Below are 13,913 nucleotides of genomic sequence, written 5' to 3'. Positions count from 1 at the left end.
ACCGGTTATATCTCTAACTTTTTCCAGTTCTGGCGAAAGGTCATTATTTGGAGACGGTAACTCTGTTTCTCTCTCTCCACAGGTGCAGCCTGACCTGCTGAGTATTACCAGCATTTTCTGTTTTAATTTTGGTTCAGTTACTAACTGGCTGGCAATAAAAAAAATACCTTTGATTGCTTTTTTGTCAGCACATTATCTGCATAATTTTATATAATTGTCTACAAGTAACCATTTGATCTGAGTGAATAATGTTACTGGTGCAGGACAAGGAGCAGGTGAACTACAACTCCCATGGTGCCTTTTGGATGAGACATTAAACTGAGGCCCCGCCTGCTCTCTCAGGCGGACGTAAAAGATCCCATGGCCACTATTTTGATGAAGAGCAGGGGAGCTATGCCCGGTGTCCTGGCCCATATTTATCCCTCAATCAACATCGTTAAAAAAAAGGATTATCTGGTCATTATCACATTGCTGTTTGTGGGACCTTGCTGTGCGCGAATTGGCTGCCGCGTTTCCCACAATACAACAGTGACTCCACTTCAAACTTCATTGGCTGTAAAGCACTTTGGGACATCCTGAAAGGCGCTATAGAAATGCAAGTTCTTTCTTTTATACACAAATTGGCCGCCACAGTTCCTATATTATAACAGTGACTACACTTCAAAAGTACTGCTGTAAAATGCTTTGGGAGAGCCTGTGGTCATGAAAGGCGCTATAGAAATACAAGTCCTGTCCGTTTTTCCTTTAGTATTGCAAAAAGAGTTAGTGAAGTGTTGCGCATGTTATTTTTGCGTATCCAAGCTAATTGTTCTGTAATCAAGTGAAATCTGCTGCACTAATTTTATGCTACTGTTTAACCTTTTCTTTTGATAGATACTTTTCTTCTTAAGCAGTCCCTCGGAACCGAGGATGACTTGCTTCCATACTAAAAATGAGTTCTCAGGTGACTGATAAGTCCAATGCAAGACCTGCAGTCTCTGTCACATTTGGAGCAGAAGGGGCGGGTGGTACGTTTCATAGTTCTCTCCCCACAGGGGCTGCCTGGCCTGTTGAGTATTTCCAGCATTTTTCTGTTTTTCACATAGAAACATAGAAGATAGGAGCAGGAGTAGGCCATTCGGCCCCTCGAGCCTGCTCCGCCATTCAATGAGATCATGGCTGATCATCCAAATTCAGTACCCTGTCCCCGCCTTCTCCCCATATCCCTTGATCCCTTTAGCCTTAAAATATATATCCAACTCCTTCTTGAATATATTTAATGAATTGGCCTCAACTGCCTTCTGTGGTAGAGAATTCCACGGGTTCACCACTCTCTGGGTGAAGAAATTCCTCCTCATCTCTGTCCTAAATGGCTTACCCCTTATCCTTAGACTGTGACCCCTGGTTCTGGACTCCCTGGTCATCGGGAACATCTGTCCTGCATCTAGTCTGTCTAGTCCTGTTAGAATTTTATAAGTTTCAATGAGATCCCCTCTCATTCTTCTAAACTCCAGCGAGTACAAGCCCAATCAACCCAATCTCTCCTCATACGTCATTCCTGCCATCCCAGGTATCAGTCTGGTGAATCTTCGCTGCACTCCCTCCATGGCAAGAACATCCTTCCTCAGATAAGGCGACCAAAACTGCACACAATACTCAAGGTGTGGTCTCATCCTTCCTGCATCTAGTCTGTCTAGTCCATTTTTTGGTTTGTTACTAACTGGGCTGGCAATAATAATTTTTTTTTTTAAATACCTTTTGATTGCTTTGTGGATGACGACGACTCCCGCGGTGGGTGGTATTGGCAAAATGGCGGCGGGTGCGAGAACTACAACTCCCGTGGTGCCCTGGGGGATGTCGATGGGTGCGAGAACTACAACTCCCGTGGTGCCCGAGCGAGATGGTAGGGCGGTTTCCGGTGGCGGTGGCCAGGATGTGAGGCGGGGAGTTTCCGCTTTTAAACGCTAACTGTCAGCGCTCGAGCGATGCGTTTGAAGTGCTAACGGACCCGGACGAAAACCTGAGGCGGCATCGTCGTTTAAACTTTTTTTTCCTCACCGCCTCCTCTACAGTTTCCTCCTCAGGTTTAAAAAAAAAAAAAAAAATTTCATTCGGATGTTGTGAGGAGAGCCAACGCCTTGGACTCGATCTCCGCGAGGAGGAAGGTTGTGGAGGCGGTGCTGGTCCGGGCCCGGTCCGCCGTCTCTTTATTTGTTATTTTCTGCCCTCCTTGGGGTTGGGATTAACCCCCACCACCCTCCTCCAGTTGCCGGGATGGGTTGCACCATGAGCGCCGAGGACAAGGCGGCGATGGCGAGGAGCAAAATGATCGACCGCAACCTGAGGGAAGACGGCGAGAAATCGTCCCGGGAGGTCAAACTTCTGCTGCTGGGTAAAGAGAGAGAGAAACAAAATCTCCGGGCTGGAGTTTTATTACAAAATATTACGTGCAAAAAAAAAATTGGTGTTGCTGTTTGGCCGATTTCGAGATTGCACGCTGTAACTGATGCTGGGCATCCGGCGCCTTTAAGATTTAGCAATTTTTACCCCTCTCGCTATTCCCACCCCCCCCCCCCCCCCCAAAAAAAATGGGCAATTGGGATTGTGAGCAGGGATTTGGATTATAGTTTGGGGAGGTGACCCAGGGTGAGGTCGGTTTTAAAGGCAGGCGGCAGGGAGGCAGACATTTTACTTGGGTGGTGGTGAGAAGACAACCCACTGATGTGGGGACGTGCACCTAGCCCAGACTGGAGAGAATTGGAGGGCTGGTGAACACCGGGGCGGGGGTGAGGCACGGCGCTAGTTGGGAACGGTAGCATAGTGGTTATGTTAGTGTGTGAGTCAGTGGGCAGAGGAAACGCTTCAAGGACACCCTCGAAGCCTCTTTGAAAAAGTGTAACATCCCTGGCCCAAGACCACACAAAGTGGAGGAGAAGCATCCGGGAAGGCGCCGAACACCTCGAGTCTCTTCGCCGGGAGCAAGCGGAAGCCAAGCGCAAGGAGCGCACGTCAACCCAAGCACCCCGCCCCTTCAACCACCGCCTGCCCCACCTGTGACAGAGACTGTAGGTCCTGCATTGGACTCATCAGTCACCTGCGAGCTCATTTTTAATGTGGAAGCAAGTCATCCTCGGTTCCGAGGGACTGCCTAAGAAGAGTACCCTCGTCTCGGAGTCAGAAGGTTGTGTATTTCAAGTCCCACTCCAGAGACTTGAGCACAAAAATCCAGGCTGACGCTCCCAGCGCGGCACTGTCGGAGGTGCCTCCTTTCTGATGAGATATTAAACCGAGGCCCCGTCTGCGCGCTCAGTGGATGTAAAAGATCCCACGCCCACTATTTTGAAGAAGAGATTGGGAGTTAGCCCCAGTGTCCTGGCCAATATTTATCCCTCAATCAACATCACTAAAAGAAGCATTATCTGGTCATTATCTCATTACTGTTTGTGGGAGTTTGCTGTGCGCAAATTAGCTGATGCGTTTCCCACATTAGTGACGATACTTCAAAAAGTACTTCATTGGCTGTAAAAGCGCTTTGGTGGTCATGACTGGCGCTATATAAATGCAAATCTTCCTTTCTTTCTGGACTAGTAATCCAGAGGCCTGAACTAATGATCCAGAGACACGAGTTCAAATCCTACCGTGGCAGCTGGGGAATTAAAGTTCTCAGTTAAATAAATCTGGAATAAAAAGCTAGTATCAGTAATGGTGAAACTACCGGATTGTCGTAAAAACCCACCTGGTTGACTTAGGAAGGGAATCTGCTGTTCTTACCCGGTCTGGCCTATATGTGACTCCAGACCCACAGCAATGTGGTTGACTCTTAACTGCCCTCTGAAATGGCCTAGCAAACCTCGAGGACTACAGTAGTTCAAGAAGGTGACTCACCACCACCTTCTCGAGGGCAATTAGGGATGGGCAATAAATGCTGGCCTTGGTATCGATGCCCTCATTCAATGAATGAAGAAAGAAAGTGGTGTGGAAAGACAGTGGCGTGGAAGTCAGTGAGCTTGGTGGGGTACTGGGAGCAGGAATTCTAAGATATAACTGGTGATCAGAAGTGTGGATAAAATCTTAAACTGGATCAGGCTATAAATTGCAGTAGTAAGGAAATGCATAGCCCAGGGCATTTATTTTAAATGGAAGTCCTACTGAGCAAGTTTTAAATTAGGAGTTGGAACTATTAAAAATAGCTATTTCAAATCCTGAGGCGGTGAAGTAAGCATTAGTGTTTTTTGTGCTGAATTTGAGCCAATCATGTTTTTGTGTGTACAACAGCAAAAAAGTACATCTACCCATATAGGCATCCTATTTATGCATCTACAACAACAATTCAGAAATCGCTTTTATCTTTATGATGATGACTAGCATATTCCAATGTAGAAAATTTTGTCCAAACCCCAATTAAAGCCTAACCGCAGGCTGTTTACTTAATTCAGACTTTGTGGCCTTCAAAGGGTCATAGCTCAACATTACCGGAACAATAATGTGTCGGGCATTACATGATGTCAATTTTAACTTGGTGGTGGGGAGGAGCGGGGGGGGCCGGGTGCGGGGGCCAAAGCGGTGAAGATCCAGATGGCAAGGCTCGGGAGATTTTAACTCATTTGAATACCCAAAACTGATTCCTGTCCAAAGACAGTTGGAATAACATCAACGCCAGCGGCCGGGAGTGGAAAGACGTGGGGGGTCGGTTTGGTCGCTGCCGGGGACCCACTGAAACGATATCCAGCAAAGTAAGTGAGGTGGGGGGGGAGAATCAAGATCGATCACAGTCGGCAGAGGGGTGGCAGCCAGGGGAAGAGGAAATCCAAGGTATCCTTGAGCCAGCAAGAGAACTGCTACTCCGCCTGGTCCACAAGGATTCAAAAGTTCACCATTTCAAATTTACCATATCTTCCGGCCCCTTGCAGGCCTCCCGAACACAGAAGCTAAAATGTCATTGCAGCGCTGATGATGTAATCGGGCCGCGATTTTAAGATTTAAAGGTGGGCCCCTGCCTGCAGCAGGAGTCTCGGCCAATTTCAAAGTCGGTGAAGATGAAATGTCGCCGGGCGGGAACAGTGTGGCCTCTGATCGATATGTGGACTTGGACAATTTTACACCCACCAATGCACTGCCCCATCCGGGGGGGGGTGGGGGGAGGAGGATAGAACAGTGCATTGTGGGAGCAATGATGTGGGATATCCACATTAGACAGGAGTTATATTCCTGATGTACGGCAGATGGGGTTCAGTACCATTTGGTAGTTAGTGTGTGTTAAACTAGTATGGTGAAGTTAGCAACTGGTTGAGTAATTCTATTGCAGGATTCGCTCAAAATAGGCCACTTATGGATAATTGCAGTGTGATTTTCCTAAAAGATCTTTTCTAAGTGGTACATGTGCAGCAAAGAAGATATGTTATAGTAAAACCATCTTATGGGAAGAGTGGTAGGTTTGTGTGGGGAATATTATAGAAATATGCAGTAGGTCTGCCATCATCTGAACATGAGAACGATTCACATTTTGGGTGGAGACTATTCAGAACAGATATAGTGGGCCTATGCTGAAACCATTGACCTCTCTTTTTGCTCTTTAGGTGTTAGCTGGCCTGCTGTGTACTTCCAGCATTATCTGCTGTAGTTCACATTTTGAGCATTTATTTTCCCCTTCTCATCTTCTGTATGTTGCCTTATGAAATGGGTCCCAGTTTATATGGTGGGGTTGCAGGGTTCATGTGAATATTTTTTATCAAATGGGTGAACCTCAAGGTGCTACAATGTAAACTGTCCCGTGGTGTGATAACTAATTTCTGCTACAGGAAACTTTGTGTTATCCGGAGGCTAAATGTCCGGCAAGCTCGAGCCACCGGCAAAAATCAGGAGCCGTTTTTTTTCTTTTCGTTGCTTTTTTCTCCACAGTCAAGCTCTGCAAGGTCTGTAGCTAAGCAACAGCTTCAGCTAGAGATGCTACAGAGACGCTTGCCGACTGTTTAGAAGCTGTTGCTAAGCAACAGGGTTTGTTGATTCTCACGGAGCTGAAAATCTCCGTATGTTTCAACATTAGCGCTGGAGTGTCCGGCAGTTTTGAGGGAACGGCAACAGCTCGGTCCCGTCGGTGCCGGATAGCACACAGTTTCCTGTATTTGTTCAATAATACCTGGCCCCTTTGCTTAGAAATGTCCATCTGCAGGCTAAAAACTTATTGTCACCAATGACACGTTGATGGTCACCTTTAAAAAAAAATTTTTGAGTAAAATGACTACCTTCCCTTGATTTAATTATAGTAACCTGTTGATATTTTGAATAAAGTTAAACTTTGCAGGTGTCATTAATGCATGAACAGGGTAGATGCTGGGAGGATGTTTCCACCTGGCTGGAGTGTCTAGAACCAGGGGTCACAGTCTCTGGATAAGGGGTCGGCCATTTAAGATTGAGATGAGGAGGAATTTCTTCACTCAGAGGGTTGTGAATCTTTGGAATTCTCTGTCCCAGAGGGCTGTGGAGGCTCAGTCTTTGAGTATATTCAAGGCTGAGATCGATAGATTTTTGGAATCAAGGGATATGGAGATTGGGCGGGAAAGTGGAGTTGAGGTTGATGATCAGCCATGATCTTATTGAATGGCGGAGCAGGCTCGAGGGGCTGTTTGGCCTACTCCTGCTCTTATTTCTTATGTTCTTATGAATATTTTAATTAATGCTGCTATTCTGAAGCCTGATAATCCAATCTTGTCTCGCTATATTGAATGGGAAAGTAAAATTAATTATGTAGAGTTACCATAGCAACTTTGTCTGCAAGAAAATTACTCAAGTTGTGACTGAAGAAATTGAAATACTCAATAGAGGGGAGTAAGATTTAATGCTGAGTGTTGGACCAATCATTTTTGGACTCTAGATTCATATGATCCACTTGCTGAAATGTCCTTGCTGAAAGATTAAATTCCAGTGACTGTACGATAAATATAATCTGCTGTGGGAAGTAACACTGCTTTCTTTTATGTTTAATCTTGTTCATTTGGCTTTCTTTCCTTTTTGCTATCTGTACAATGAAAACAGCTTATAAATGACATTTATGTAGCTTGCTGATTCTCTGCATTATATATCCTACAGGAAAATGGTTCATGTTTCATTGTGAAACAACATTTTCAGCATGCTTCCTTTTTCCGATTTTGGTCAGATTTGCGACCATTTTAGGCTATATCCAAGGACGCTATTCATCCACTATAACATTGTTCTCCTTTCCGTTCACAAATGGGAAGGACACTGATCGATCACATGGTCAAATTTATGAGCTAGGGAATGAACATAATACAAAAAAAAAATGTTTGTTTTCCCCACAGGTGGAAATGAATTAATTCTTTCTGGGCTGTCAGTCATAAATGTGTCTCCCTTTTAATTAATCACATACGAGAGGTAGACTTAAAGGGGAAGGAAAGTACAGAAGTAATTTTGGTACACAGCACTCCTTCATCTAATTTTCAAAAAAAACTCTACTTAATACATGACGCATTTGTGAAGTGTTCATTTCCTCTCCCATTGCGACCAGCCATTTCAATTCTCTACTTGCATACCAAGCTATTCTGGTGAGATATTATGGTCTGCCCTTGAAGCAGCAATGCAAGAGTTCACAGTTTGGACAGACCTGAAGGGGAAATTAAATACTTCCAAGAAGGTATCTTCTACCAGGTAAAAGCCTGGAGGATACATTTTTTGTTGTTGTAAATAAAACTGGTAGAATAATTTGCACTATTATTGACATGGTTTGTTGCTTCAAGATAGGAATGCCTCTGTTTCCATTTACACTAGTTCTTGATGTAGAGGCAACCTGTCTAAAAATGTCACGTTTGATTTCCCTAATGTATAGCATAATATGATTAGTAGCCTGGTGAGAAGCACATAAATAAGGAGTAAACTCATCTAACAATTCAGCAGCTTATCCAGTCATTGGGTTTTAGCCGATGTCTCTGCTGAGTTAGCTGACCTCAGCCAGGGTAGTGTGAGGCAATATTAGGGCTAGGAACTATACAAATAGTCAACACTTTGAGGAACAGAGAAGAAATATTGTCAAGGAAGGGGGGGTGGTGATGGAGAAGGAGAAAGTTTTTAGTGCTTTGTGTAATGTTTGTTTAAACCTGTAACTTCTGATTCCCTGCAAAGAAAATTGTAAAAATGTCCAGAAAACTGGTAATGAGCAAACAAAGTAAAAATGAGAAAAGGCCATTTACCCATCTAGTTCACCTAGCCAGGACATGCAAAATAGAAAGATGGTTGTGTCTTGGTGATTGTTGTTGGTGTAGTTACTTCAATCCGCATTTCACACCTCATCTAGAGCCGTCTTTTGTCTCTCCACTAGTCCTGTCACCATCTCGTCTCATCTTGAATACCTCTTAATGCCTCTTCACTTCTCTTTGTTCTTTCATCCCCATTTCCCAGCCCCCAAACTGGCCTTTTAATTTGTTTCATTTCCTGTGTTTTTTCTCAGTCCTGACGAAGGGTTTCGACCTGAAACGTTGACTCTATTTCTCTCTCCACGGATGTTGCCTGGCCTGCTGAGTTTTTCCAGCATTTTCTGTTATTTCGGATTTCCAGCATCCGCAGTATTTTGCTATCGTACTTCAATCCACAACAGTTAGACTGAAATTAGTACAGTCTCTGAGTTTAAAGGAGGGGAATACAACGATGGTTTCTAAAAAAAAATCTTCAACAGTAAGCTGTAATCAAGAGCTTTTCTAAGATGATATTGGGCAGAACTTGAAACTTTGGCTGAGGCGTAAAACAGGCAATAGCAGCTTGTCTGTGTTATACACCCAGCCCAATTTTCCTTTCGATTGACCTCAATGTAAAGGAAAATGGGCGGATTGTATAACGGGCGACTGATCCACTACCACCTTTTTATATCTCTGTCAAAGTTGAAAGTTACGCTCCGGTTTAGATATTAAACCAGGATCAGAGACCAATCGTTTACTGAATTTATCAGGTAATTCTTTGTTTTCATTCTGCCTGATATGGAAAAGCCAAGCAAATAGCCATTAAAGCAGCTCACAGGAATTTATTTTTTGATTTAGTCTGTTAAATCTGAAAATGACTCAATCTGGAATTGGATTTGGAAATTCGAGGTGTAGAGAAATACATGATACTTGATGGCAAATTTTTACGGAATTGAATTTTGTGGGTCCTGCTCACAATTATCTAAATGTATTAATTAAGAGTTGCATATAGCACACATTTCCTGTAAGTGTCATATTTACTTTCTGATGACATTAATTTGAAAACAGTCTAACCACTTAATGTGAGCGACACCATGTGGGATCTGCTAATAGTAAATTAAGTATGTAGTGATTTTCTACTAAGTATTCTGTCATTTTACACACTCAAATCAAAATTTATTAGATTGACCCGGAATTTGCGGTCAACAGTGAAGCAAAAGCGTTCGCCGCTGGCCCCAAAGAAAGCTACCCAGAGATCTCGCGGTCTTTGTGATGAGAAGTTTGCCTTTTTGCTGCACAAGTGATTTCAGTGCAGTATAGTGAGGATTCCCTAATGTGATTTGCTGTGACGTCAACAAGCTGTCTAAGCAGCCAATCACATTGCAGAATTCTCGCAGATGGGGAAGCAGGAAATGAGAATCTGCTTTTATCCCGACTTTTAAAAAATGTTAGAGAGCAAAACCAAGATTGGAGCTTTCACATGGGTATACAGTAGAACCTGAAACATCATGAGGACTTAAAATAAAAAGGTTTTTTATATATTTTTTTTTAAGTTCCTTTAAAATTGTAATTTTTATCATCATGGAGAAATTCGACACTCCACAAAATTAAAATTAGTTTTTCAGGGCCATAATGTTAAAACCCCAGTTACACCTAATCCAATAAGGCCTAACATCTAATGGGGTATTTAGCAGTGATATTACCACAGAAAAGCCCAAGTTTTCGTCACTTTCACTGATTGCTGGCTATGGGGGGGTGGTGTCGAAGCAGTGAATGACTGACCGCAACTTAGGATTTCTGCATTTAGATACTATATCCTGAAATTGCAGTCAGTTATGCACCACAAATTCCGGCCCTATATCTTTTTAGTCTTGCTGTAAACTGAGAAGCCAAATTATCTTTGGACCTATATTTGTGGCTTTCAGCTTTCACTAGAAAGATTTGCTCACAGTCCCTGAAAATCTCATTACAGGGCCTAAGATTTGTGTTTATTCAAAGGATTTGTCCATTTTATAGTGATAAACTTTTTTTATTTTAAAGAGCTAAATAATGTAATTCCAGATGAAATTGCAATCTGCTAACATGTCTCAACAGCTTGACTTAAAAACTCGTGCCAGTAAACATTGCTTCAGACTTGTTAGAAATGAAGTAATAACTCCTAAATATAATAGCTTATTTTTCTCAGTACAAAAGAATACTTTTTTAAATGCTTGTAGTTTTACTGAGGATAGTTTTATATATTAAACTTTATACATTAAACTATTAATTCTTAGAGTGCTGTTTGGTAACTAGAACTTGTGTGCAACTTGATGATTAAAGGCAACCTCTTTATTTCCTGCAGGCCAGGCACAGGGTGGTTTTGCCCTGATGCATGTTTTGCAGAATGTGCTTTGTTGGGCTTAAGGTACTATAATCCATGTGGTACCAGACCAAAATGAATGGTCTAAACTGCCTGTCAGACCACAGTTGGACAACTATACAGTACCTCAGACCTTTCATAGGGCTTGTTATATTGCCTGTGCTAGTAACACTGGCTGTTGTTGTCTTGGCCTCATCCAGCCAGCTGAAAGTAAATTTGCCAGGATTCACCAAGACCCAATTAAAAATGGTTATTCCTGGCTGCCATTTCAAGTTTATTTTCATGTTGCAGCCAGCTGTGTGAGACCAGAGTATTGGGAGCCAGCTCCACTGATTCAGGTCTTAGTGCAATGTAAAAGCAGCTTCATGCCGTTGCAAGATAGGTGTTATGCATGGATCCTTGAGGTTTACGGTCTCCCTTGATACTAAGGATTAGTCATTTCTTTTGTCCCCTGCAGCTTCAGACATGGAGTGGGGGGGGAAGTTTGCAAGGCCCTGGCAATCCAGGTTAATTTGGTGTGTCCAAAGTCTGAGATTCTATTTTTTTTTATTTATATATATATATATATATATATATATATATATATATATATATATATATATATATATATATATATATATATATATATATATATATATATATTTATATATATATATATATTTATATATATATATAATGGGGTGGCAAGGGAGAAGGGAATTTGCTGTAGTCAGAGCCAGCAATGGGCTGACAAAGTGTTGAGATTCACTAAATCTCTTGGGGTTTCCTATGACTTACCTGACCAGATTCTAATCATTAAAGCACAAAGAAATTCCTTAACTGACATATTTTAGTTTATACCTAAAACAAGGTCTCATGTTGTGTTGCTTATCATTTATTAGAAGCAGAAGAAAAATCCTATGGATTCATAGGGCAATTGTAATTCCAATAACTAAATTAATTAAAAGAGGGGTTGTTCTGTTCACTATCCTGGACAGGTTACTGAAAACTAGATATCAAGGCTAATGATACTTTTGAAGGCACTGAGAGTGGGTCTCATCCATGAACATGATCTAGGATATGAGAACTTAAAAATCTGGTAGAAAAAACAAAAATATAAAAACTTAAACCACGTTAGTGAAGCGTGACATTACATTTTGTTTTTGGGCAATTTTAGTTTACATTTTGAAAAGAGCAGCATTACAAAATGCTAATTTAGGTGACAGCATATTATTGAGCTATGAAAATGGGTTACCATTGCTCTGTTATTTCTCACATGCATTGACTCCTAGATAGTCCCCAGAGCAATACGAATCCTGTGCCTGTGGTGTAGCAGCAAGCATAAAGAATTAAATAACTTGCAATCGTAAAAAATAAATACACTGCTAAGAATGTTCTGCAAATTAACTAGTGTTTTCTAAAGCTGAAAGAGTTGGTCGTCAGGTAACACAAAAGAATAAGACTAGTTATCATGTGTTTGTCACACCCTGCTTTCCAGCATGTTGAGAGTACTAATCACACTGCCATATACAAACACTGATGCAAGTCTCTTCCCTATACTTAAAGGGCTTAAATCTAGACAAAATATATGTCCCATCACATGTTACAGTAAGGAGATGACTCATTACTTATTCACTGAAATTGAGAACTGCAGTAGAGGTTTATATGTTAATTAGTCTGGTAATACATGCATGTTCTACAATTAGTTCATAATGTTCCTTATACAGGAAACTTTTTTTTATCCGGCACCGACGTGTTGCCGGTTCATCAAAAATTCCGGATAACCGAACGCTATAGTAAAAGATACGGAGCTGAGAGCTCCGTATAAAGCAACAAACCCTATTGCTTAGCAACAAGTGCAGAACAACGGCCACAAGTTCCAAGCGTCTCTGTAGCTTAGCAACAGCTGCAGCCACACCCTTGCACAGCACCAGGTGGAGGAAGGCAAGTACAATATGAAGTAAAACCTACTCCTGAATTTTGCCGGTTAATCGAGATTTCCAGTTATTTAGGTGCCAGTAAATCGAAAGTTTCCTGTATAAGCTTTAATAAGGCCATGTCTATGCAAACCCTTATCAAAATACGGGAAAAAACCCTCTCTTTCCCGGCCCTTTTTCTGGTAAGTAGCAGTTTAGTTCATTGTTGCATCTATACTGATACCATGGCCCGGATTTTGTGGTGCTGATGACCCAGAACTTGCGATCTGCCAAGGTTCACCTTGACACAACAACTGCACTGACTCAAAAATCACCTTTTGCTGGTGCAGAGTTGGGCTAACTACTGCCCAGCAAATGTCCACGAAACCCTTGCCCCTGGTGAAAGCGGGGCCTGCTTTCACCAGCGTAAAGGTTAATGTAAATCTTAAATTTAAAAAAAAATCATGCACAAACACTTAAAATTCATTTATGCAAATTTTGGTCTGGATTAAAATGTTTAAAATTATTTTTCAGGCAATTACATTTTTATTGTGTATATGCTTTATTGAAGGGACTTTTAATTAAATTTGAAAAAGAACATTTATTTTTATTGCAGTTGTATAAAATATTTAATTATTTGGGGATTCCTAATATGCTTACGGGGATTCTGTTCGTAAACTGAATCTCCATAAGCATATTAGGAATCCCCCTTTCTCATTGGAGGACCTGGCCCACGTGATCCCAGGGATGCTTCCGAACCGCCTGGGATCTGTGGGCCTTTACGCAGGCGTACGCCGCCAGGCCCAGGACCCAAGTCTCTGAAGCCAGGGAGCCTGAAGGTAAGTGCAGATATTTTTAGCGGGTCGGAGGCGTACTCCGGAGATGCGCCTCCGACTGCAAATTCTGGGCCTGGGAAAAGAGGACTTGAATGCTACCACTTGTGTTCCTGTTGTCTATCTGAATTAAAAATGATATTCTTATGTAGGTAACAAAATTACATTCTGCTCAATCTTTTGATTTGTCGGATGTTATGTTACTGTTGTAATTTCCACAAGCATTGCTGCCCGACCTGCTGAGTGTTTCCAGCATTTTCTGTTATTTCAGATTTCCAGCATCTGCAATATTTTGTTGTTCTAAAAGATTGAAGTCTGTTTAAAATTTTTTTATCTGATTTGCTTCAAACTGGAACAAAAGAGTTAGGGTAAATGGGTGTTTCTTAGAATTTACATAGGATATACAGCACAGAAACAGGCCAGGCAGCACAGAAACAGGCCAGGCCATTCGGCTCAACCAGTCCATGCCGGCGTTTATGCTCCACATGAGCCTCCTCCTGTCTTTCCTCATCTAAATCTATCAGTATAACCCTCTATTCCCTTCTCCCTCATGCTTGTCTAGCCTCCCCTTAAATGCATCTATACTATTCGCTTCAACCACTCCCTGTGATAGTGAGTTCCACATTCTCACCACTCTCTGGGTAAAGAAGTTTCTTCTGAATTC

The 13,913-nt window shown here is 42.1% G+C and overlaps 1 protein-coding gene across 1 annotated transcript in view; it reads left to right on the top strand.

Annotated features, from left to right (window-relative positions):
- Window positions 1–1,879: 1,879 nt before the first annotated feature.
- LOC147105066 (guanine nucleotide-binding protein G(i) subunit alpha-3-like) overlaps window positions 1,880–13,913 on the top strand; it is a 46,269-nt gene continuing 34,235 nt past the window's right edge. Inside the window, exon 1 of the mRNA XM_086011129.1 lies at window positions 1,880–2,371. Within this exon, the coding sequence (XP_085867255.1) occupies window positions 2,254–2,371 (118 nt within the window). The 5' untranslated portion in view covers window positions 1,880–2,253. The remainder of the gene's footprint in view (window positions 2,372–13,913) is intronic.

This window comes from Somniosus microcephalus, chromosome 18, assembly GCF_052327205.1.
Source record: "Somniosus microcephalus isolate GS21.2 chromosome 18, FLI_Smic_1.0, whole genome shotgun sequence".
In the NCBI taxonomy this organism is placed as follows: domain Eukaryota; kingdom Metazoa; phylum Chordata; class Chondrichthyes; order Squaliformes; family Somniosidae; genus Somniosus; species Somniosus microcephalus.
The sequence above is the reverse complement of the archived record's forward strand: the minus strand, read 5'-3'. Positions and strand labels throughout refer to the sequence as shown.